The following is a 27,122-nucleotide window of genomic DNA, read 5'->3' as shown; positions in this document are numbered from 1 at the left end:
TCTTTGCTTATTAAACTGTTTTTATCTCAACCCACAAATTTTCTCACTTTTGCCCTTGTGATTCTCCCCCCCATCCCACCGGGGGGGGGGGGGAATGAGCAAGTGGCTGTGTGGGGGTCAGGTTGCGAGAGGGTAAAAACTACAACAGGTCTATAGTTTGACAATTAAGTTACTACACTAAATGAAGAATTCCTTTTCACATGCTGTGTTGTGTCAAAAGAAACATCATCTGTAATCATTGGTACTGGGCTTGTCAGAGGTACAAGGTCAATAATGGGGGTGGGAGAATGAGCAAGCGGCTGTGTGGTGCTCAGTTGCCAACTGAGGTTAAACCACGACAAATTTATAGCACTGAGTATATTCTTTCTCTTTCTCTCCACCTTCATACACGTTTCAGCTTTCCATTTTATGTCCATCTCATCACTGAGCTCTGGCACATGGTCCATATCTGCAATTCTGTCTCCAACTTGCATGGACTTAATTGCAAAATGCAAAGCAGGCTGAACAGCTAACCTCCACCGAGGGACCCATACCATCCTTTCTACTGCAATAATCCCCAAAATAGTGAATCCTTGTAAAGCTGCAGTTACTACTGATGCTCTCCTGGTCGGACTCCCTCCCAATGAATTTTCCTGAGCTCTTGCCCTCTCTGTTAGAAATGAACCTCTGGAGGAGAATATAAGCTCTTTCAGTTGTGGAACAGGAATACATTTTCTCTCCAAAAGACAAGAAAATGCATTAGGGAACGTAGTTAAATAAAGCCCATACACCACCTTAAAGAGGTGATGTACAAAACTAGAGAGAGAAGAGGTAAAATTAATTAGATTAGGTCATTCTGCAAGATTTTTATCCAGGAAATGAACTGCATCCCAGTGACAAAAATAACAGCAGAAATGTTGTTTATAACTAAACAAGCCAATAGTAGAAGCAAAATAAAATAAGAAATAGATGCTTTTATTTTGCATATATAGGTATTTTGCATATAGATTTTTGCATACATATTTGCAAAAAATATAAACATATAAAATCTATATGGCATATATATTTATACGCATATATAAATATAAATGTAACATAAAATAAATATACATATATTTTGCAAAATATTCTGGTCCAAGCACTGGGGTGATGGGATATCACATTCAGATTTGTAGCCATGGCTGCATCTTCAACCAGCAGATATTAACTGGTCAGGGCTACACGGGAAGAGTTAGGCTTCTCCATCTTTTAGCCCCTTCCCATCGCACGAGCTCACAGCGATTGCCAACTTCATGAAGAGGCAGCTATTCTTGTCCTCCACATGTGACACCCTTCCAGACCTCTGAAGCAAGGAAGCCCCGCAACATCGGAGTGGACAGGAGTTGAAGCAAGCAGCTTTCTTCTGTGCCAGCCCCAAAGCTGCCATCTCCCCGCTTGCCTTGCAGTCGCACGTCACTTGGGGAGCACTGTCCGATGTCATCGCTTCATCATCTCCTCTTTGGCTGTGCTTCACCATGATGCCCCATTCCCATGTCACTAGGTGGTTTTTTGTCAGTCTGAGTCATCGTGACAGAGCTACCCCTGAGTAAACCCAAACAGATGGGTCACTATCTGAAAATACGTTCAACCAGAAGTTCTCTTGCAGAGGACATGAGGACATGGCAGGGAAACGGGCTTCATTTTGCTGCTAATAAGTTGAATTCACAGGACTACCTTTAACTTCTCAGCATTGAGAAAATAATGCTGCTTCAGTAAAGAAACTTTAAAAAGTTCAATATGATGGGGGTGAAGATGTCTTGGTAGCAAGTTGGGTAGAAGAGGAATGCTGCAAGATTGGGACAAGATGCAAACGCAGGGGAGAAGAGGAAGAGAGGAAGAGAAAAGAAGAGGAGAAGGAGAGATACAGAGGAGAAGAAGGAGAAGGAGAAGGAGAAGGAGAAGGACAAGAAAAAGAGAAGAGATCAACCTCTCCTGCTTTTTCAAGTCCTTGTTTCGTTAGACCTCAGCTGGCTTGTCCTGGGCTCCCCGTGCTTACATGAAATTGTTGGAACTGCTCCAAAAGCGTTGCTTTGCTTTACCGTGTATAAACTTCTGCAACTTCCAAAACACACAGTGCACTCGAGACCCGATTTTTTTTTTTTAACACAGCTATAATTCACGTACAAATAAATATGGTTTTACACCTTAGTGATTTTTCAGACTTCCTGGGAAAATGGGTATTGATGACACAAAATCCAGGCCTCGATGAAAAAAAGAGTAAATGGGTGTATCGGTATGTTTCTTATCCTTCCTCTTTCTCTGTCTCTATTTACTATAAATCATATATGTGTATTACATATAGTCTGCAATGTGAGCAATTTCCGTGCAACTCCAGTGGAGAGCTGAACTGATACAATGCAAGCTGACCTTGAGAATCTGTAAATGTTAAGAAATATTTACCAGGATGTAGAACAATTCCCAAAAGAAGGATTTATTTTCAGTGAAGACTAGTGAGGTGCCTGAACCTTGCCACACCTAGCCTGAGGATATGCTATTTTAACTGCACTTATCTCATTCACGTCTGGTCTTCTATTCCTTCATGTTCTTCTAGAAGACAGCAAAGAACCTCTCCCAATTTTCTGAATTCCCATTTACCGCAGATGTTGTGCCTGTGGGTTACAGCTCTTGCATGGCCGTGGGTTTTCCAAGAAGCCCTACAATTACATTTTTTTCTCCAGGAAGCTGCTACAGATATTATTTGCCACCACGGTACCCTGTGCAGACCCTTGAAGCCATAAAAGAGCAACAGACCGAAGGGCACGAACACAGAGCTGAACACATATCCATATAGTTTATCCTTCCTTCGTTTTGGCAGCTACATTGAGGTTACAACTGGAATGGTGTTTGCCACTTAAAAATCCCCAGATTTCCTCTCACTGATATAATGGAGGCATTTGAACATCAACTTTCACAGCGTCTGGACACCGCGTCACAAAAACCTTGCTCATGAGTCTTTTCTGCTGATCTTCAAGGGAGCTGGCCGGGCTCCCAGCTAAATGGGAACACACACAGGCAGTGGAGTTTGTGCAAGAAAAAAATATTTCCTTTACTCTGGAGATGTGGCTTTTTCCTAAACATGCAGTAACGGTGAGCTTTTAGGAGCTGGACAGAAGCTTTTCTTGAACTCTTGTGTCCATGACTCACAGACAAGTTTCTTGTTGCTCACATCTTCTGTTGAACTCCCCATGTGGGCACGGTGATACCTCTATAATAACAAAGATGCTTTTCCAAAGGGCTTTTGCTAGCTGTGCATTTTGCTATATGTGTATTATTTGGATATAATGGAGCCACAAATCAGTGCTATCATGAAACATGAATATCTTCGTATCACATTAAATAATAACCGACTCAACCGCAGTGCTCAGAAACTGAAGTGCAAATGCTTTTGCTTGCTGGGTATGTCCAAGGTCCTTTATTTTCCGCCATTTCCCAGCTAGATGCATTCGAATGAACAAAAATAGCAGCAGCTGTTGCTGAGCACAGCACTTGCAAGCTGAGCTCTCCTAATCCCAACAGCTGAACTGCTGCAAGAACAAAGTGGTGACTTCTGCCCTCCCCAGCAAAAGAGTACAGCATGCTTTTAGTACTAAATATACTTACGTTCTTCCAGGATGAAACAGATTTCCCCACCATAATACTCTTTGCCTTACAACTTGCTTTCTCCCCAGCATTTCTTTTTATTAGGCAAGCGAGGGAATGTCTTGCTCATATTTACGCCTCAAAGCCTACTGTGGTGCTCAGTATTGCAGATTTCTCCATTAGGGTTTTGAAGGTACTTTGCACATGTCTTTAAGGCCAGATTCAGCCACTCTGCTGACCTAAGGCTTAGAGAGAAATTGTGGTTTGCATATGCAAATTACAAGCATGCTGCCTGGTGCTTCTCACTATATCCTTTCCACCTCGTGCTCAACATTGCGTTAGTTTTGGGTTAGCTGCATGCTGTGTGTGAACAGACATGGTGACTGGACTGGGTTAGACTGGAAAATAAGTCAAGACTAAAAAAAACCAGACCTAAGATGGAAAGAAAAATAATGGAGTAAAAATTAAGTCTTTAGGGGATACTGTAGGCTGAAACTTTGAAGGATGAATCAAGAATTAATTACAAGTGGGCAGCAGGGTGGAAACTGTCCATGACAGTAACCTTATTTTCTTTGAAAAAGTCGAGATTCAACTGGTTGGGAAAGCACTAAATACCATATCACAATCTGAGTGCTATGGGACTCCACAGGAAAATAAATTGCAAAATTACACTCTATGAATACACCTAAGTATACACTAAAAAATGCAGTCCTTAGAAAACCTCAGCTATTTAACAATTTCAGTTGCTTAATTAAATACTGAACTATGCTAAAAACCTGTAATTCTATGTTTTGATCCCTGTACTAAAAATTGGATTCAATGCTTGACAACATGCACAACTAAGTTTTTTATAAGCAAGGGCATTGGGAAATGTATTAAAATTTGTGTCTTTCTATAAAGCTCAGGGGTAAATATTATTTTTCAAAAATGTCTAGAAGGAAAAGGCTAAAAAGCAGTGAGGAATGTAAACTGTTTCATGCATAAAATCATTCCAATAAAAAGTAAATAGCAGAAGAAGGGTTATATAGCTAAAATATGTGAAACCAAATGGAAAAACTCACTACTGCCGTTTCTCAAAAATATGAGATGGACCTAAACTCTCCAACCCCATACATGATCTGGCCCCGCTCCTGAGTTTGGCTTTGTCCACAATATAGCACCTATTTTTACATCTTATTCCTGTCTTCAACTCGAGCTGAAGCCTCTGGCTTGACAGCTCATATCCTGATCTGGCCTCTGACAATATTTGATGGGCTACGAATGGCATCTCATCTTTCCAAACTTTGACAACATCCTTTCTCTTAACAGGCAAGCCCCAAGAATATGTTTCCATCTACAAAGGATGTATTTAATTCCATTGGGAATTAAAAATCAAAGGAAAAATAAAAAAGTAGCTCTGCAGTGGTCCAGCCCCATCTGACAGTATCATTGAAATTAAGCATCCTGCATATAGTTAAGAAGGGAAGTTAAAAAAAGGGCCAAATCTTCATAACCAGCATTTTGCTCAGGTCAGTAGCAGTAGTTCCGTTGTCAGATGGATGTGGGATTTACTCAGGTACCTGATCTTCAAATCCCTCACTTAAATCTTAATTTCTTTGCCTTGATGGCACCCAAAATGCCCATTCTTTCACAAGGAAGGAGGCCAAAGGATTCCTGACAGTTAAAAATTAAAGATATTTCAAAGAGAAGACTGATCTTTCTAAAAAAAAGCTTCGTAATAGCTGGGACAAAAGGATAGCTATGCAATTGGAAATTTCCACTAATAAATATCTGAATTATGCATCTGTCAGTCTATTGGAAGACAATTATGGCATTTTTTTCCTCACCATCTAATTAATTCACTAATGGTTTTGTTTACAAAACAGGCTAGAGGCTACAATAAATTTGATTGCACTTCATAATCTGTGGCCAGATTTCTCTTAAAACACGAATAAAAACGAAAAATGCCATAGTGTCCATTTTAAAAAGATCTTGTATAGCCCCAGTAAAATGTGGCTGAAACTAAGGCTTCATATTTTATGTGTATGTCTTTATTAATCTCCATATTGTAAAGGAGTTTAGCTTTTAGTGGTCACCATCAAGCCAAAAGGACTTCAAGGGGGTCTGTCTAGTATATGGCATCATAAAACACTTTCATTAATAACTTGGATTATGAAATAAGAAGAATGTTATTAGCTTTGCACCTATTAAAATCAAGCCAGAGAGGGGTGGGAGCGTTTTTGAGAAGAGCAAGGGAATTCAAACTAATATTTACAAATTGAAGTGATGACTTGAAATAAAAGGGACACTATTTAGTAGTGGCAAAGTGCTGCCCCTAGTTGTCCAGCTCTACCTGAGCAGAGGAAGGTTCAGGTTGGACTAACATGCCTGGTTTGGGTGCCATGGGCACCTCACCAAAGAGGTGAGAGCCAGCTGGAGACTGAGGAACAAGAACGATCACAGGCCTAGAAAGCATGAATTAGATGTACAGCTCAAAAGAAGCACATTTATTCTTTTAAAGAAAAGAGTTCTTCAGGTTTGCATGATAATGGTCTTCAAATACATACAACCCAACCTCAAGGGTTGTATGTATTTGTATTTCAAGCCTACTACAGGCTACAGCAGGGAGATGTTAAATATTAGGAAAAATCTTCCTGGGAACCTCCTTCCCTAAAGACTTCAACAACAAATTAGGGAAAACTGGTCAGAAGTGGTTAGGTATATTTGACTCTGCCTGGATGACGACCTCTTTAGGTCCCTTCCAGCCTGAAGTTTAATGACCATATGGTTGAAATATGTGCTCTAAGTGCCACCAACTTCCGCAAAACTGCTGAACGTTAAAACATATGATTAAATGTTTTTTCAAGTCAGGGCTAAAAACTGAGACTGTCCTTAATCTGCCTATTGCCTGCTGCCTTCAGGATGCCCCAAGCCATATGTTACCCATAGGAGTGCAGAAGGCACAGCTCTCTCCAAGCTTGCATAAGTGCAGGGACAGTGGGTAAGTCTATAGGTTTTTCACTGGCGTATCTGTCCTGAGAAGTGAACAAAGATGTAGCTGAAACCAAGTCTTAATCAAGCTTGTGATGGGGTGTGGAGAAAAGATATTATTTTTGCAATTTTATAACAACAAGAATGATTTAAAATCTTCTCCTTCCTCTATCTCTGAGTGATTGTTGGAAGTGATAACTGAGTAAATCAATATAACAAAAAGGCATGTGTTCAGGCGTGGACCTGATTTTCAGTCTACCTGTGCTCAGCCATCACCTACATGAACTGATTTCACAGCAATAATGACTCTAACCCCGTATGTTCAGATACTCCAATACATTTATTTCAGAGCTGTCTAAAATAATCTTGATTTAAATCCAAAATAACTGACCTGGGGCAGATGATTAGAAACACAGGACTTAAATTAAAAGGAAATTAAAGAACAAAGACAAGAGCAATAAAGTTCAGGAGACATGAGGCTGAGGACACCTGACCTACATCCCTGTCCTCTGCAGAGCAGTGCTTGCTGCGGTATGAACCTGAGATGACATATTCATTCCCTGTTCCAATGTAATATTGAGGCACCTGGATCTCAACACAGAAGATGCTCAACTGACATAGTGCTGAGAAGCAGAGTTGCAAAAAATAGTGGATGCATCTGTTAATCCATGCTATTAAAAAACAAACAGTCCACTCCAACTGTTTTCTTTCTGCCCTGCTAAGGGAGGTGTCCACCAGCTGGGCAAGACGTGTCCCAGAGCAGCTTGCACCTACTTGGCAGCCCTCCGAAATGTGGGAGGGTTGTCCTAGGAATGTGGCGCCGGCCGGCCCTGGGCAGACTGTGGTCTCTCCAACCCACCTGTTTGCTTTTCAAACACTGAGGATCATAGAGGTCCTGCTGTAAGTGAAGAAAAGCCTTTATTTGCTCTTGTTCCAGCGGCAGAGCTGGTCCCCATCTAAAATAGCACAGTCACTACTCAGCTGGTTTCTCTCCTTGAGAGAAGCCTGGATAAAAGCTGATTACATAGTCCAGTTAGGGATGAAGAAGGAGAACAGCCTCCATAAGGACAAGGCATGTTGCAAGAGGTATCAGGTAGCCATCAAAAAACTGAGCAAACTACGTACAACACCAATGCAAATCTGTTGGAAATGTCTCTTGACATACAAAAAATAAAACTACCTAGAAAAGCAAAACAAAAAAGGTATTTCCACATGTAATCTCCATAGAATTGAAAATTATTTAAATTTTAGGCTGTCTCACCTAAAAGCCATGTACTTGTGTATGAATGCATTAAAAGGGTTACCTCTCCAAACAGGCAGCATTCACAGAGGTGTCTGGAAAACCAGTGTATATTGATACAAACCACAGCTGGAAATTAAAACACAGGCCAATGAGAGTGTTATTCCTTCCTGGCCAGCAAGACACAAACTAAGCCTGAGACATTCCAGTTTCCAACCAGACACCACCAGTTGCCCTCTTGAAGGATACGGAGATGCCCTGGGGGGGCCTGCCCACAGCAGCCAAGGTTAAGCTATAAAAATCTTCTTCCTTGCAATGTACTTTATTTCATCAATTTTGCTCTTGCAAAACACAAAAATGTGAATGTTGTCCAGGAACAAATTTCAATGCTGCTGTGCACCAGCAGACTACTGTAACACACGCAGGCAATAAAAGAGTCAATTCCTCTGATACATTTTGCATTAGTTCATTTTTTAGCCTTAAATTGTAAAACATATTTTTCATGGAGAAGATAGAAGCAAGAGGTAGAAATTCTAGGCTCAGTTTTGACAAAAAGAATATTTTCTTGTTTTAGTAACAAAATTTCCCTTGGTGGTAAAGAAAAATAATAAAATCTGGAGTGTTAAGCTAAACTTTTAAATATCTTTTATCCTTCTGTGTGTAATTCAGTATTATTTAAGAACTACAGAAAATGACCTTAACCAGCATTTTCCTGCTTAGGAGAGGGGCACCCACCCCTGAAGAAAACCCCTACAAGGTGATGGAAATGTTTCTCCCATTGGTGGCCTTCTGCAGGCTGTGTAGGTGGCATCAGGGCTTCTTGGAGGCTTCTGAGATTTGGAAACCTAAGATTTCAGTATTTCTACCTGACTCTGATCTGATACGTTGAAGTGACGGAGCATGTCCACTCCTGCTCTTCCTCACACCTGGCCAACCGTCACGCATTGATAAGATTTGTTTTTTGTCAACATCTTAAAGCTTCCAAATTAACTCCGTGAGCAGCCAGAGGTAGAGGACTGGCCCATGGCCATCAATAGCACAGTCCAATTTTTTTTCTTATCAATGCAGTTGAGGGTCCCATAAACAACCCCTCATGAAGACAAACTCATGCACCTTCCCAGGAACATCTTGAGGTTTTCAAAGCTTGACAGCATGCATCAAAAAAGCCTTAAAAATGAAAACAAACCTCACAAGGTCCTCCACAAGATTCAAAACAAGCCCCAAACTGGTGGATCCCTCACTACAGGTCACCTCAGGTGGCGAAGCCAGCGGTGATGTTAATTTAGGAGACAAATCTCCTGAGCTTTATGCTGTTGTCAACAGAGTGGGAAGGGCCTTTGAAAGGAAGGTTGAGCGCAACCTGAATTAAACTCCTGCTTCTAAAGCATCCTCCGCAGAAGATGACTATAGAAGGAGTGGGGCAAGGACAGCCTTCCCAGACTACACGTGAGCTCTCGTGACTCTCTTCCAGAACAACAGTTGCTAATATCAAATAAATAAATAAATAAATAAACAAACAAATAAATAACCAAACCCCAGGGAGGGACCAGCGTTCTCACGGATGTGCTCTCCTCTGCACAATTTTACATACATCCAAACAGGAAAAGTCAGAAATAAATCACATGGAATAGTGAGTTGCACTTGTAACACAGAATTTACCCATTATGTCACAAATAATCACCAAAACACTTGATTTTGCCCATTTTCCAGTTCCCAGCACTACAGGTCTTCTTGGCTCCCGCAGGGTTATGGAGCGGGGATTTCCCTGAAGTTTCGTGATGGCAGCAGTAACTCTGTTCACTTTTCTGCCCCCAACTTACAGGAGTTCCTAACATACTGTACTGGTGTCTGGTATCAGAAGCTCCTCCGTGGGCAGCACTGTGATGTAAACTAAGCTCCCTCTTTCTATTATAAGTTTTTGTATTTACATGATATTATAAATGGGTCACGCAACGGCTGCCGTTTCAGTCTCCTCCTGCTCAGGCTTTGTTTTAAAAAAGACTACAGAGCTCTAAATCCAAGCAGAGCAAAAAGTAAGCTCAGATTTCTCCCTTTCTCTAAAATTCTGCAAAAAATAAGTAGTTTTCTGTGAAGTGTTGTCATAGTTCAGACATTGAATCTACAGCTTTTGTGATAACCAAGGAGATCTCTAGACCTGAATTAGAAACTGCTTAGAAGAGACATTGTACTGCTGCTGCAGTTTTGGCTAAGTAAGATTTTAGGTTGCTCTTTCAATCTTAGCACTCAACAGCCGCACAACTCTTCAGGTTTTTTTTTGAAAGGCAGTCAATGCCATAAACATAGGACCACTTGGAGAGAGAAGATGTGTGCTCCTCTCTCAACCTAGTATGTAAATTCTTCTTGGCTACTGCAAAGCATTTATTTGTACATTTTTATTTACCGGGAAATGTAATTCAGCTTTCTTCAACCATTAGAAAATACATAATCCCATCATATAATTTTCTTCCAGTTATTCGGGTGTAATAACAAAGAAAAATTAAAAGACTCATAACACAGTACTTATTCTAGGACATCACACAAACTTCAAAGAAGAAAAGATTACCTACCAGCTCAACTCGTCCAAACCCTCCGACTCCAAGAGTGTCAATGATGTTGAAATCAGACAGTTTCAGGTTGGCGAAGAAGGCAGCTTCGGCTTCATATCTGGATTTTTTTATGCGAAAAAACGGAAATTTCTTAGAGGTGCAAACATGAGTACTGCGCAATACCGTACCCGAATGGCATGAGCGTGGAACAGCCTTTACCTGCTTAATTTCCATCTTATCTCTTACAGTTTGATTTTATTCACACTCATCGTTTTGCTGGTCCCAATTATAGCATCGCTCCAATGTGCACGGTTTTCCAAGAGAAAAGCAAACATACCTACTGCATGCCTACAATGCAAATGTCTGGTACTGCAATTCAGCTCCAGCTACCCAGCAAATGCTACATTTTGACATTTTCTATTGATCTTCTTGTGGGTGATTTTTCTTTTTGGTGTCTTTAAGTATTTTTGGAAGATAAAGTCTCTCATAGGAGTTTCTCTTATCCACAGGTTGACAGTAGTTTCTATAAATGTTTATTGAAAGTGGCAAGATCATTAAGGTCCCTGGAGAGAAATCACAGCCAGGTTTTATGAAATCAGATCCGATAAGCTGCAGGCTGGTGTGCAAATGCCTGAAATGAATGACTTCAGTCACATATCAACATTCCTATAAGAATATCTTCACTTCTTTTCCTCCTATAAACTCACTTGGAGTAGACGTCCCAACCCAGGAGGTCCCAAAATCCAGATGCTTTCTCTTAAGCCCATGTCCAACTGGCTCGCAACACAAGTTCACCAAGCCCTTGACTAAGGAAGCATGCAAATCGAACACATGCAAGCCTGCCAAAATAAGCTTCCCATGACTATCCTCATGAATATGATTCCTCTAAAATAGCTCCTTGTCAAGGTTTATGGTATTTTTAGAAAGGCTCAGAGGGGAAATGGATGAACAGGATCCACCCACTCAATAAAGTTTGACATTCAGCTGCCGGAGAAGTCCCCATGCGTGTACAACCATGGCTGCTGGTGACACAGACTTGTATGGGAAAAGAGCATTGACGGGATTATGGAGAGAGGCATGGAGGGTGTAAAGGGGGAGTTGGCTTGCTTTTCAGTACTTAATTTTAGCCATAATATCTTGCAATTAACAGACAGACCATAATCCTCTATTTCACCTGGATGCTTCATTTGTGCATAACGCTAGCGTAAAGATAAAACATCATAGTGTTAGCCACAATCATATATACATATCCACCTGTCTATCTTTTTAATGTACCTTGTCCATCATGCTTATCTCTAATTCAATAATGGGATGGAATTGATTTACTGACTTATTCCCTTCAAACCACCTTCTTTAGTCTATTTAAAACTGCAATGACATTGGGCGAGAAAGAGAAAAAAAATAAATTTGAAGTTAAAAGGCAAAAATAAAAAGAGGTGTCAAGAAAGGTGAAAGGTCACATCATCAAGCCCCAAATCCAATGCAATAAAGCGCAATTGTATCTTGGGGGTACTGTCGACAAATTACTTAAGCTTTATTATTTATACTGTCACCAGATCCTCTCGGTGACCTTGCTCCTGTGGCCACAGCAGCCTGATGCATCCGATTTTGGAAACCAATCAGTACCGAGCCTGCTTCGAACTTGGGATAACCTTGTGTGACACAGCTGCTTATTGATTGCTTTATACTCTTCATGAGGTGAATACTAAACCTGTCACTAAAAACCTCTGCTAAAGGAAAGACATATTTATACGTTCCCTTCTAAATCACAGCAGACACGTCATTTTAGGGGTGACAGAGCAATGAGATGAGTCTAATTTTCATGATAAATGTATAGACAGTGCATGAGTTACCTTTTGCATTCCTGACCAGTTAAATACCCCTAATGATTTATAATTGCTAGGACGATGAAATCCTAGCACGGAAAATTTCCCTTCAACAGTCAAACAAACGGATACAAAACTTCAGGTCAAAAAGCCCTGCATTACCTTTGCCCAAGGCTTGGGAGCCTCCCTTCTTGGTGGAAGGAGGCAGGAAAGAAAATGTGGAAGGAAGCCATCTCGTGCTCCCAGGGGGGCAGGGGACCAGCTACCCCATCTTCTGCCCTGGGCAACTAGTGAGGATTTCTCAATGCTGAGCAAGTAGGGGATGAGAGATGCCAAACAGCAGTGTGTCAGAAGGGTTAGGGTCTCCAAAAATATATGGGACAGACAGGGGAAATGTTTTGTTCCCTATAACACCTCTTATCCTGAAAGACAGCCAAGTCCTACAAAAATGATGTATAGTTCACATCATGCAGTGTAAGAGGACAAAAACTAGGTAAGACATGGCATGGTGCTGGCAAGGCAAGCAGGACCATAGTCCCAGCCCCTGCAAATTCCACCAATTCTCCTGAAAATCCCTTGGTTCGATGGGAGATGGGATCTGCCGCTCCAGTCCCAACTTCCTTCACTGTTTTGTGTGTTGAGTTGCAGAAGCCAAAAGCTCTGCTGATGGCTTTTAAAGTAAAAAAAAGTGTTTATTTATTATCTTGCTTAAAAAATGTACTTGCAGCATTATTGTGATTGCTTTTTGAAATCTCTTGGCTAATTCTCTTTGACAGACTGCTTGTGTGTAGTTAGTACATACCAAGTGCAATGAAGCATATAAAACAAACTGGATGCAGTTTTCTACATACTGTGCAACAGGCATCCAAAAAACAAAAGGAATTCAAAAAAATATATAGTGAAACCAAAACGCATGTAAAATCAAGCAAGCTAGCCCTTCACATGCTTAGTAACAACAGTCACATCTGAATTATGTTTTATTCCCAGCTACAAAGGTCAAAGCCCACTTTCAAATTAAAATCCTATAAACTAACAGGAGTGATGCACTTCAGCCCTGCAAAGCTTAAGAATAAATCTTTTCAGTCACATTAAATAAAAATATCGAAATGCAAATATTCCCAAGCCACCTCCTAAATCAGAAATTGGGGAATAATCCTCATCCTGAAATTCAGGATATGAATTAAAACTTTTGCCCTTGAACTTCCTTAATTTGAGCATGCTGCTCCCTAAACAGAAACTCCCAAGGTTTTGCAGCACATGCTCCTTGCTCTACAGAATTATAGTCAAAAATCTATGTCATGTCTTAATTTTATCACCTTCAAAAGAAAAGGGACCCTTTCAAGGCATTGGAAGGGCAGTGCAAAGAAGTACAGAAGAAGTTTAAAAATTAATATTGGGGTGTCTGTAGGAAAATGTTCAGTCTGGATCAGGCTGAAGAAATCTGCTATGCTCAGGTACTGGGGAAGATGCTTGGGATATTCCCTGGGAATATAACAGAGATGGGATGAATGGTAGACACAGTTTGACCAAACTTGTGCAAGCTGACATGGAAATAACTTGGCACTCTGTGGGAAAAATGTACTCATGCCAGGTCAGGGAGTATTTCTTCTGGGTACCACTTTGCAGATGCCACAGCCTCTTCCCATCCAGTACTAACCAGTCTAATGAGAAAGGCAGTTAATTTTCTAAATATGCAGCCGTACGATGGTGCTCTGAGACTTTTCAAACAAGAAAATGATTTTTTTGTCCTCTGGAAAATTTGGTGATTTAAGTTCCTAAATTAATAGATAAGACGTGTATTGGTAAGACATCTCGGGCAAGCTCGGAGGCATGAATGCTGATCAGCATCACACCCACGTTCAGTGACATTCTGGAGCTACACAGATACACGTCAAACTTTCTATGTTGAGATTTCTGGGGTTTTCTGACTCTGAATTAGACATAATTGAGAAAGAGCCCTTCTCCGGATATTTTGGCAATTGTGCTTCTTGCCCCAGAATCACAGGACAAAACGCCTGGAAAATCATATTTGGAAGTGCACAAAAAGAAAAGATACAGAGAACGTGTGATCCAAATAGGGAGAAACAACAAAAAGTCTTCTTTAATAAAGAGCTTTTAAAATTAAGGGTGAGATTTTCACAAGAGCTTGTGGGAGGCCAGGTATCAACTCCCAATGCACTCTTAATTAGACTATTTTGCTTAGGGAAACCGGATTTTGCCACCTACACTACCAAACCACCCCTGCCAGAGCTTATAGTTCACTCCTGTAGCTAACAGGAGAGCTATCTTCTCCATAGGGGATGACAGAAAACAGCATGGAGGAAGAGATGTGCAGATCTAGGTCAAACACGAGCATCCTGCAGAATCTCGCAAGCTCTTGTCCAAGGTTTCTTGCAAATCTGAATGACAGAGATACCTACTGAAATCTCACTGAAATGACTGGCTTTCCATAATGATCTCACCCTAACGATTATCAGGGCCCTCCTATGGAAGAGTTGGGGCTTGGGAACACCACTTCTTTCTCTCCTTCCAAACAAAATACATACTCGTAAGGAGTTGCTAATTAAAATGCCTTGATTCAGCCTTCTCTTCGGCATGGATAGGCATCACATGCAAGAAACCAGAGTTCTTGGGGGGATCAGGAGTAAACACCATCGCCCATATGTCCTGTTATTTTGAAACAGCAGTGCAGGAGCCACAGCCCAAGCATTTGGGCAATGCCTGTTATGCAGAACAGGAGAGGAAAACTTGTGGCTTCTTGCACTGCTGGAGTTTTCTAACCATTTAAATGAGTGATTGCCTCCTAGGTTGATGATTACTCCGAAACACATTTCAAGCTTTTCCTCCCAAAACTACAAATAATAATAATAAAAAAAAGATAATCATCTTACCTAGGCAGCTAAAAAGGATAAATGAGAAAATGCAAGGAGCAAAGGTTTGCAATTACCCAACTGCTCAGCTTTACTAAACTAGCTCACGATTCCTATCACATGAGCTAAATGTGTTGGGAAACATTAGACATCTGTTACCAAACTGTCATCTTGATAGAGAACTTGGCTTCTTTCCACCTGTGTGCTGCCAACTATACGTAAATTGCAACCAAATGGGAACCAACCACCAACTCCCTGATAAAAGCAAACGTAACCATTTTGGGTGGATAAACCCAGAATTTCAGAGCCTTCCTCAGTGACAGACAACTGCTCATTTAACTGCTGTTTTGTCATCCTTAACGTTCAGTTTTGTTGGCTCGCCTGATCACTGTATCACCCATTGTAGAGGCAATGCACTTCTGCAGATAGAAATATTGAAGCTCTGCAAACACTAGAATAACTTGAGTTGCAATAATTGGATGGTGATGATGAGACCCAGCCTGCAAGCAATGAGCTTAAGAGCCACAGGTGGGGTGGGGAAAAAAATACATCACAAAAGGAAACCCTATTTCTGTGTCCACTAAATGAGAGATTTATCTCAGTCCATCTCCTTATGATTCTTAAGATAGAACTAATTTCTTTTTAGGATGCTGCTTCAACTGCACTTTAAAAAAATGAGTTTGTAACAAATGAAAGCAAAAATTACCTTAAATCTTCAATTTTATGACTGTTTTTTCTATACACCTGAACCTAACATATTTTAGCCCTAGAAAAATAACCCACGTGGATCTAGTCTACTCATGGCACCCGGCTGCTGTTCGCCTGCCTGGTACCCTGAAGTCACGACAGGTTTTCTGGATTGGATTCATGCTATTAAGAGAGATGCAATTCCAAACATGAATGAAAAGTGGCAGAGGACATGGATCGAATTCATGTAACAAGGAGGCTTCGTTATCTGAAAGCAATGTAAGGAAGAGCAGATGCAGCAAATGGTGGTAGGGCTCCCATGCCTTCCCTTCCACACTGGCCAGTCCTCTTTCCCACCTGCTCAAATGACTCTGAAAAGCTCAGGTTTACATATTTCTGAGTGATTTTGGACAAAGGGAAATCTATGAATGGTCATATGGGTGAAAGTGAAATAAAAAGCACCTCGTCTCACGTCCACACGAGATCCTTACCTTCAACTACGCCCTGTTTGACTGGGGCTCAGAAGATCTAGCCACATTCAGGCAACAGACAGAAGCATGGCACAGCGACAGTGTATTTTACACAACCAGCAAGATCCAGAGTCTGGGAATGCCTGAAAGCAAATTCTTGAGAGGCATTGAGAGCAAATCTGTATTTCTTTATGGTGCGTTGCCACTCATCCTCTCAGAGGTCCCACCCTGCATGCAAAACCCTTCTTGTCTAGCATTCCCTCCAGATATTGATCCATCTGGGTCAGACACTTGGGGGTGCGTTGCCACTCATCCTCTCAGAGGTCCCACCCTGCATGCAAAACCCTTCTTGTCTCCCTCTCCCTCCAGATATTGATCCATCTGGGTCAGTACACTTGGGGGGGGGGAGGGGAGGGGAGAGGTCCCTTGACAAACCACTGCAGCAACAAATCCACCCCAAGGGTATGAACCCAAAACCCTGTTGGGAAAGACCATAACATGCTCATGAGATCTCTCTAAGTGTCTGATCCTGCAAGGTGAAGAGCACTCTCAGCTCTCCATGGAATTGTATTGGCTGAAAGGGAGATGCTTGCCCCAAAATTAGTCAGGCAGAGCAGGCAGTGATAGCAGAGAATAAATATTTCCTAAATACTGTCCCTCTGTATGGGAAATGACTATGTTTTGTGTTTCTTCCCCTGGGTACCAGATGTCCGTCTCTCTCATGATGCACAAATGCACCTTTTGACTTTCAAATGTCCCTTTCAGATAAACACTGGCATCAGTAAGAACAAAAATATCAAGAAAAAGACCAGCTCTTTACCTATTTTACTGTCCATCGCATAACGTTACAGTAAAGTTGAATTTATTTCAAGCTCCATCACATTATCGCAATTTATTAGCTCGTTCACAAATACAGGACCACAAAATTGTATGAGGACATCTCCATTGACTGTGAAAACAGGAAGACGCCGATCAAAGACACCGAGCTGTTGGATGAAAGTACCAGCACAAGATGACTGTGATTTCTCCCATCAGCAGTAAGGCCACTGTTGCCCACCCAGCCATGAGTTGTATTACCAAGGAAGCACTGACATTTGATTGCCCTAAATCCAAATGGGGTTTTCTGCCCTTTCACAGACACAATGGACTGATGGCATGTTAGTATGCCCATAAACAATTTCTGCCTGGTATTTGCTATCCTAATGCTAACCCATTCCTGGGAAGGATGGGTGCTATGGTGTTACCCACAGACTTGTTAGAGAGGATTTACTTGTGGACAAGGATTTGCTGCCCTGCACCAAGGAAGACAAAGGAGGAGAACATCAAACTCATCATCTACTCTTCGATTTTTTCTAATTGCAAACAACACTGAACAAGTAAGAGGCGTATATCGATCTATCTACATCTGCCTGTAGATAGATAGATATAGGGAGAAAGTATGATAACTAATAACCCAGAGCTTTTCCTTAGTTCAGGTCTCCTTCTTCCAGACCATCCTTCTGAGGTCAGCAGTGCAGTGGCTTTAACTCCCGATTTAGCTGCTACCACTTCCTACTACATCTTACACCTTCGACTGAAAATCCAAATCAAGAGAGATTTTGTTTGGATTTTTAAAAGCAATGTGCTAGTAGCGACAATGCAATCACAGCTGCACAGACCATTGCATCGAAAAGAAAGGCTGTCTTTCTTTTCAAGTTCATGTTGTCGGGGCTGGGAATTTCTCTTGGACCCACCAGCACTTGAACTCACAGCGTACTTGCCTTTAACGACTTTCACATCAGGAGAAATAGCATACCTCCTGGTTTAGATTTTCTTACAGAAAGTGAACATTTGAGTGGCAGCAAAACCAGACATTAAAGCTATGGCATCTCTAACTTCCTCTGGAAGGGGAAGGAGATCTGAAATTAAAAACATAAAGTTAAAAAACTAACAGACAAATAATTTTTTCCCCCTATTTTAAAAGCACATTACTTTTCAATTAGAACTTAGCAATGTGAACATGATATTATGCTGTTATAATAAGCTGTGCTCATCGTAAGTTGTTTCAGTAGTTAAGCAAATAGAAGATTTGTTCGAATTATGGGGCTTTGAAGACTTGCTATTGCACGGAGACCAATTTCACCAAGAAATGTAATTGAACACACTCAAATACAGTCAGTTAAAACAGCTCAGAAAGACCTTCTCATCATCCAGGCTCTTTAAAAAGTCTTAAGTTCGAAGCTAATATTGTTGAACTCCTAAACGTGCCAAGAGATTGGTAATACCTTATTAAACAACCTATGCCTATTAGGTTCTGTACCTTCCATCTAGCAAGAGTATGAGCACTGCAGTGGGACCTTACCTGAACACAGAATGTGCAGGGAGCAACTTTATTAGGAAAAAAATCCCTAAAATCCAAATTTCACCTTTTTTTCAGATGTTCTCTGTGGAATCCTCTCCTCTTATAACATGGGGAAATGCATCACTCCCTTTAAAACGCACGACCGCTCCCATGTATCTAAGCTCACAATCAAACTGCTCAGAAAAACACCTTCTTTCTCCAGTTCAAGCAGATGTAAAGGTTTTGTGTAAATGTGGGTGTGTTTTGACAGCCTGCATCCACACAATGCTCATGTGCCAGTAACAAGCCAAAATTTTGGTGGAAGAAACAAACTGGGAAATAAAATGCCAGCTGACCAGGGAGTGATAATGCCATAGAGGTATGAAGCAAAGTGCTTTCAACAGAGCACATGGTTATCAGGATGTTTTTTAGGGAATTGGGTCCCTGGTTTTCACTGAAAGTCAAAGGGAGGTCATCACTGAAATGTATATTTTATTTTCTAGATGTACATGCTTCTCCTTCAACTTCTAATGAAACAGCCTGATGCTTCCAACAGGACTCTCTCTCAGGGTCCTACTTCGGAAAGTCCTGGTTTCAGCTTTGGTTAAAATAACATTTGCACTTTTGTAATACGCCTAATGCTGAGAACGTCCTGAAACAGTTCAAACAAGACACTCTACAGGATAGACTGATTTACAAAAACAAGACTTTAATTAATTTTAATTAAAAGGGGTGAAGGGAAGATGTGGAGTATTCCTTCCTCTGGTGGTGTTTCCTGTTCTGTACAGTATTAAAAGATATTGCTTAAGGAGGGGTTTGTTTCTTTTTTTTCTTCCTTTTTTCCTTGTCTTTTTTTTAAACTCTGGATGTTGCTAGCTGAAGACTAAAGAAACTACCTCATTGCCATTGTATTGCATCTGTATCTTGGCTCAGCAGTGAGAGATTGAACCCCAAATAGTTGCTGATAGCACTATTGTGTATGGTATGCTGGGTTAACCTGGGTGGGAAACTCACTGGTGACAGTGGAAAAATAAAACATTAATAACTTTCCAACTCCAAGACAAGCAGCAACACAACCTGAAATTCCACACAAAACAAAATTCTAAGGAAAGCAAATGATTTTTTACAGCACCTCAAGCACTGCACTCTGACCCTGTCATCTTAATTTCATTTCAATGAAAATAACATCAAATATAAAATGAAAGACCATTTTAAAATTTTATTTAGCAACATCTTTTTTCCCCAAATAAACTCATGCTGAAATCACGTATTTCTGTAAAGCATTTCCTTGTTGACAATTCAACATTTTCACTAGAAAAGTCCCTATCAGTTTTCCTTGGTCAATGGGTATCTTCACAGTTGCTGGGTGGAAGAAATACTGGTTTACTATCCTCCCTCTACACATACCCCAATATCATCATGTTTCGATGCCAGCAAGTATGCAGTATTGTTTTTTTTTAGTTTTGCAGTGAGTTTTTTAAGGATATTCAATTAAAAAATCACACCCACTAGATAAAAGGTAGTTATTATATGCTTTAGCCCACTATAGTCTACTGAGTTTCATGTTCTGGCCACCCCATCCCTACTTCCGAAAGCTGTTTTGGTGGGGTTTGTGTGTGTGTGTGTGTGTGTGTGTGTGTGTGTGTGTGTGTGTGTGTGTGTGTGTGTGTGTGTGTGTGTTTTCTTCTTTTTCCCTATAGCTGTGCTCATTACAACAGAAGTGTGGGGATCAAATTACAAAGAAACATTTATCGTGCTCTAAGACACATGCATCATAAAGAGAAAGCTCTTCTGCCTGGCTGATGGAAATAAACTGACAGTGTAACGCACTTCACTTGGCTTTTTTATCTCTGTTATGCCAGCACCCCACAGTATTATGCCTTAATGGCCTTCTTGGCACTTTTCTCTCCTCACATGCTAACGCTAGTTATGAATAAGCAACCTTTCAGAATAAAATATTAGATTTATGTTGTTGGGTTGCAGCACAACTTCTAACAACCCACTGCAGGGTGACATGGCTGGAGTCAAATGCAGTTCGCTGAAGAACTGCCAGGGACTTACTAGCATATTAATTCCTATTTTACCTTCCTAAATCATGGGTCACTATTGAGATAAAATTCGGGTTTAAATCAGCAGATTCACCAGCTAAATCAGCTATAGTTTGGGTATACTCGGTGATTCTGAATTCTGTTGTAGCACTCAAACCCTAACTTTTAAAGTAATACAAAGTCAGTAAAAAATAAACATGCCTTGGTTGCATGCCTGTTTGTCCCTGATGCTAACTGTCCTTGAATCATTTAGAAGAAAAAAAAAAGTATTATGCTAAGGAAGGAGACAATCCATTAACTTCACTCTATTCTCTTTATTAGTTCTGAATTTAACAGTTTGGATTTGTAGACAAGAAAATATATTTGGAAGATAAAGCATCAAGTGTTTTTCCTTTCACCTTTCTGATTGACTTCAGAGGAAATACCTACAGATACCTTACTTTTTCCTTTGGAAAACACCAAGGAAAACCCATGCTAATGAGAAGTACCCAGGAAAAAAGCATTTCACATTAAAACTCCAGTTGACCTCTGTAAGCCAAGAAATCCCAGCTACCAAACTTGGCTCAAGTGTGCCACTATGTACTACAGAAGGACACTAAAGTTATTTTAAGGCAACTTGTTAGGAGTCACTGGGGAAGAGCCATGGACACGTTACAACCTTGGAAAGTGAGATGTGATCTCAAGGGAAATTCAGTCTAATTACAGCTTGAAATGGCTCAAATCACTGTTAGTTCTGCTCGTTGCTCTTCTGCTTTACAAAATCTCATGATCTAATTGCAAACTGCTAATTAGATCCCATGAACCCCAAATCTGCTCATCTAAGCACGTAAACACTATATGGCCCTTTTGCCTCCAGCCATAATGTAGGACGGTGTTGCTTGCATTAAGTAAATGCTCACCATGGCAACAGCAATGCTCAGATTAAAGAGACTTGGTTGCAGTTTTCTTTCTCTTAGGCTTTTTAAAGAATGTGGAGAATAGATTGATATATTGCTGATGGTAGACATACTTATTTGTACAACTCACCATGTTCGCTCCTTATTGCACATTTGTTCAAGTCCCACGGGATTCAGACAACAGCATGTGCTATGTTTTACCTTCGTTTCTTTCTTCAAATGGCCCTAATCCTCTAGGAAAAAATTACTTGCTATATGGTTTCCAGCTTGACGGCTGCTAAGAAGTAGAGGTCTACCTTGGGTGAACTGGTGTCCCTTCTCCAGGGGCTGCCCAGAGACATTTCTACAATGTTTCCTGCAGCTTCTTCCAAATTCTCAAGTAGACCCATGTGTGATAGGACCTGGAGGTGTTGCTGTAGCAGATGGGTGAATGATATTCTCTTAATCCAGTGGCTCCCCCAAAATGCCCACAGATCATCAGCGAGAGCTACTAATTGCACTGGGGTCGCCAGACTAAACCTCCCAAAGCATTACTGCAAAACCCTCAAGCTTTTATTCCTTTGGCCAATGTCAGAGTGCTCCAGCCATGCCAGCACTGCTGGTAGAAGTTGTTGCATCTGGCATGTTTCATTCTAATTTACTTTGAAAAAAAAGGTGACATATAAGGGGAAGGCGGGGAGGAGGGGAATATTACATAAAATCCTACTGAAAACGTGGGAGCAGGCAGGAAGCAGATTTTTCCTTACAATGCAAGTACGTGTGCACATAAAGTGAGGTTTTTCGCTCCGCTTGTTTATTCTGGCAGACAGATGAGACTGTGGGAAGAGATTAGTGAAATTGGGTTCCACATAACCAACCCCATCCCAGTATCACCCTGTGTCAAACCCACTTTCAATTTGACTTATCTGCTAAGATTTTGCTTTCTTGTGTGAGTATTGCTTTCGAAAGCAAAATCAATGTCTTGGGCCATGCAGGGCCTTTTGGCTCCACGTGGGAGAGACTCTGCAGAGGCAGAAAGTTTCCCCTGGAGCTTAACAACTCTACACAAATAACGAAGGCCTGTATCTGGCAAAAGTCAAGAAAAAGCATCAAAACAAGGGGCCAATTTAAAGAAAATCTGGAGAAATAGAAAAAACAAAGCAACTGTGCATGCACTGTCCCACAAACATCTAAGAAAGATGTAAGAAAGAAGAACGGGAGAACTAAAAGTTCTAGCTCTCAACAAGGCTATGGCATGACAAATGTATGGGAGGCATGAAATGACCATCGCTGGGTTGACATAATAGCAGGCACAGAAGATACTGGAACCATGAAGGTTACACCAAGTAGCCTGTCCTAAGGAAAGAGTGATTTGTTGTGTTAAATCACGTTAATAAATCAAATTATCAAGTCATGCAGATCATCTGTAGATGGAAATTCCAGTCTAAACAGGGAAGGAAAGTATTAGGATGAGATTACTGACCACCCATCAGACAGGCAAGAGTGGCTGTGATCTGCTGAAGGAGCTCCAACGAGACCTCAGGAGAGACAAGACACCCAGCATGAGTGTGCAACAAACTCTAGATATACTATCTGTCAAGCCTAAATTTTTAGGCACAATTAATGATCATTTTAGGAGATGGCTAATCAGGTGGCCCAAGAGCAAAGGAAACTTGTGACTTGATGCCAAATGATATGCAAGACCCATTTCAAAGTACTACCATTGAAGAATCTCCCTGTAACAGAAACCATGATATATTGAGATTTAACACGGTTGGAGGTCTGAAAAGAGGTTTAAAAGAAAAGCACCACTCTTGCACTTAAAAATTCAAAGAGGGAATTCAAAGAGTAGCTAAAAGAGTTGATTAGGAGAATTAAATCTTGGCAGCAGCACGTAGGTATCTGGAAGCTTACAGCAAACATACCATCTATCAAATGTGGACCTAGGATAGGTCAAAAGGAAGTTGGTGTGGCTGAACAGCAGGATGAGACAGTACATTAAAAGCAAGAAGGCATCCTTCAAATATGAAGCGGTTTCAAACAAATCAATAAAGAGAAAAGAAAAAAAGAATCAAACCCTGTCCGGTTGAAAGGAAAAACACCATAAGGCAGGACAAAAAAAAATAATGCAAGTAACAACTTCAAAAGGCTTAAAAACAAATAATAAATCCTTCTCAATCACAGCAGCAGCAAGGAGCCTGACCGTAGGCTGCAGGGTCTCCAGAGGCTTATGCTCTAGAAAAAGCGCACTGGGAATATGCTTGTAATGTATAATAGCATTAAAAATACCAGAGAGTTCTGTTTCACAGTGCCTGGTGCCTGATCTGCAAGCCTGTTTGTGTTCTACGTGGTGAGAGATGAGCTGTTCAATCTTATGACTTGTCTCGACTAGATAAAAGGAAGTTTTTATCAGACGTTATTTAACACGTGGTGGCTAACATGAGGAAAAAGCATAGTTCACTTATTCACTGATGCTAATCCTAAATTCACCACATGAGAAAACTACCAAGCGCTTTGTCAACATTTGAATATTATCATGTGCTAATCAGAGAGAGAGAAAAAAAAAAGGAACCAAACAAACCACCCTAACCCCCAAGTTTTTCTACTGTAGATGACTCCTTGGCTTGAAAAGTGATGCAAGTCATCTCATTTGGGGAATACCAGGAAGCTGGAAGGCTCAAAACTCCTCACATCACAGCAGTTCAACAACTCATTTGCCATTCTTCTAATGGAGGAAAATATTTCCTAACACGCCTCCCATGTACTCAGCTCATTTTGGAGAAGGGCTCATGGCATCCCAGGATCTGAACATGACTTACATGGTTGAGTGCTCCCCAAAACACACCTCCAAGTCACGCTCACATACTACAACACTGAAATGTCACTGGCTACGCATCATCTACTTGGTTCAGTGCCCTGATTTGGAAAATTTAATTGAGTAAAGGTAGGGATGGATGGACCAGCACATATGGGCAGGTGAACCTAGAAAGGACCAAGGGGCTCTGCTGAGAAACACCAATGGTAATTCAGGGGACACTGGATCAAAAGCAATGAGTTTCCTGGAAGTTTCTTAGCATCCCTTTGTGGGCTCCCATCCATTTTCTAGCCAAGACAACTTCTGAAAGGCACTTTCCCATACTTCCACTGGAGGGCAGGAATATCCCATGTTTCCACAGGCTCATTTCCTTCAGCTCATTGCCACACACCCATATGCTTAAAACAGCTTTAGCAAGGCATTGCCTTCAGGAGACATTCTTGTACACTTACAGACTTTAATTTGGTTTCTATCCTGCTTTTATGAGTAGCTCCATTATTTCAAAACTTCACCATTATTTTCATAAAACAACTACAATATTCCCAGTTTACCCCCATATCAGTATCTCCCCTCCCAGTGCCCCTTTGCCTCTGCTCCCTGCATTACCTGCAGCACTCCAAGGTCCCCTATTTTCCCCACCTACCTTTCCTGTAGGTAGCACAAATATATTGGAATGTACGTATGTGCTGACCAGCAGGTTAACATCCTCACTGCTTCCCCAGGAGGCAATAAAAGTATTTTTAAAGGCTTGCAGAGCTGATCTGGGGACCTATGGCTTGTATCGTCTGTATCTTTATTAATGAAAACTATCATCAAGAGCAGGAAAAAACTGATATACTGTCTTCCATAAAGCGACATATTGGAGTTATTGAAGGGGTCACGCATAAGGTTGATCTGCTTGACAGAGGTTATTCGGTTTCCAAAAGGCATCTCAGAAGGTTCCCCAGCAAAGGCAATTAAAGACACGAAGCTGCCAGGAGAAAAAAGGACAGGTCTTCTCATGGAGAAATAACTGCTTCAGAGAGTGGAGGTTCATCACCTGTGATCCTGCGGGGTGCTGTGCTGGGACCTGTGCTGTTTGATGGATTTAAAATTCATATGGATAAAGGTTCAATAGCGGACCGCCGAGGTTTTCTGTTGACATTAAGCTATTCAGAGTAGCAGAAAACCCAGGGTGAACTATGAAGAGCTGCAGAAGGACCTTAGGAGATTCAGTGACTTGCCAATAAAGTGTCGGATGAAATGAAACAGAGATGAACTGATACGCATAGAAAAAATAACCCAAACTTCTTATGTCAAAAGACAGGCTCCAAGATGATCTTCCCCCTCAAGAGTTTATAACAGTCCCATGAAAGCATCAGCTCAGTGCTCAGGCATGGTCAAGAAGACAGACTGAATGTCAGGGATTAGTAGGAAAGGAGCAGAAACCAGCCTGCCTTTATACAAACCTACAGCACCCGGTACCTCCGTGTCCTTCTAGTGCACCCTGGTGCAGAGAAAGGCAATAGGTTTGGTCAAAGGGAAATGCCTCTACATGAATAATGGTTGAGCAAGCTGGGACCCTCTGGCTTGACAACTGCCTACATTTGGCATTTTTCAAGATTTATTTAATAAAGGGAGACACTACTTCACTAAAATCTGTTTTTTTGGAACTATCTAAATGCTTAATATCTTGGGTAATGCTGAACATGGTCTGCTATAAGGAACTCTTCTCCACATTTAAGTACCTAATTTTTACAGACTAATTCTTTCACAACTGAAATGAAAAATGTCAAAATTTTCTTGCTATTTGCTATAATGACCCTATGTTAGCTCACTAAACAGGAAATAATTCTGCAGGTAAATCTTTTTCCACTCTGTCTCCTCTGCTGGTTACATTTACATCTGAGGACTGAAGATGGGAAGAGAGTAGGACAGTGCCAGCTCCAGTTCTGCCTTGGTTTTTCTGACTTCTGGTTAATTTGCTTAATCTCTCCTTATCTGTTTCCTTATCTGTAAAATGAAGATACACTAGGAGACTTGTTCAAGAACAGATCACCTGTGGGATGTCTGGGATCAGGTCAAAGGTCCATTTTGCTCCGTATCTCCTCTGGAGAACAGCCGTGAGGAAGCACATGAAGAAACAGAGCAAGCATGTAGTGATATTTCCTTGAATACTCTTGCAGCCTCTCGAGGCTTGATGGGTTTGCAGGAGCTATTGTAAAGGTGTTACATGAAGGAGCAGAGTTTTGCACACCAAAACGATCCTGGTGGTCATGAACCTCACGAAAGGCTCCACAACAAGGGCTTTGGGACCAGGAAACATTGCTTAGCATCCTCCTTGGCCCACCTATGAGGAAGACTGAGCCACCATTTCTACTATTGTAATAAATCCAAGTTTTTTTCATTAAACTCTTAAGTATGTTTGTGGCATAGGGATGCCCAGAGCTGCTTTTTCCAACAGAAACCTAAGCAGTCACAAAGGGATGATCCCCTCTACTCCATCATATGATACAAAGCCCAGATCACAGCAAGGATTTCTTGCACTGCAAACACTTCTCCAGTATCACCCGGTGGTCAGTCTATACACAAAAATTTTCCAAAAGTCCATTTCTGTTCTCAAAGAGGATCACGCACTTCCTTTAAAGAGTAGGTTTTTCTCCTCCCTCTTTCAGTATCTTTAATAAACAATAAAATTCTAACTGCTGTTCACTAAGAGGATGGAGAGACCCAATAACACTTATTTTTTAATGTAATAAAATAATACTTAACCAAAAGGTAAATAGTAACTTCTGGGAAAGAACTATATAGCCAAACACATGGTTTCTGATAAAGATTGTCTTCCTGCACTTCCCCTCCGCTAATGGCTATGCTGCCAC

At 41.0% G+C, this 27,122-nt stretch overlaps 1 protein-coding gene across 2 annotated transcripts in view; it reads right to left on the bottom strand.

Moving 5' to 3' along the window:
• PRKG1 (protein kinase, cGMP-dependent, type I) overlaps nucleotides 1-27,122 on the bottom strand; it is a 514,986-nt gene that overhangs the window by 24,001 nt on the left and 463,863 nt on the right. For both annotated transcript variants that reach the window (XM_009275074.2, XM_009275075.2), the window contains one exon: nucleotides 10,375-10,471. In XM_009275074.2, the coding sequence (XP_009273349.1) occupies nucleotides 10,375-10,471 (97 nt within the window). The remainder of the gene's footprint in view (nucleotides 1-10,374; nucleotides 10,472-27,122) is intronic.

The sequence above is a fragment of the Aptenodytes forsteri genome, unplaced genomic scaffold, assembly GCF_000699145.1.
Source record: "Aptenodytes forsteri isolate BGI_AS27 unplaced genomic scaffold, ASM69914v1 Scaffold320, whole genome shotgun sequence".
In the NCBI taxonomy this organism is placed as follows: domain Eukaryota; kingdom Metazoa; phylum Chordata; class Aves; order Sphenisciformes; family Spheniscidae; genus Aptenodytes; species Aptenodytes forsteri.
Note: the sequence above shows the minus strand (reverse complement) of the source record. Positions and strands in the feature narration are given on the sequence as shown.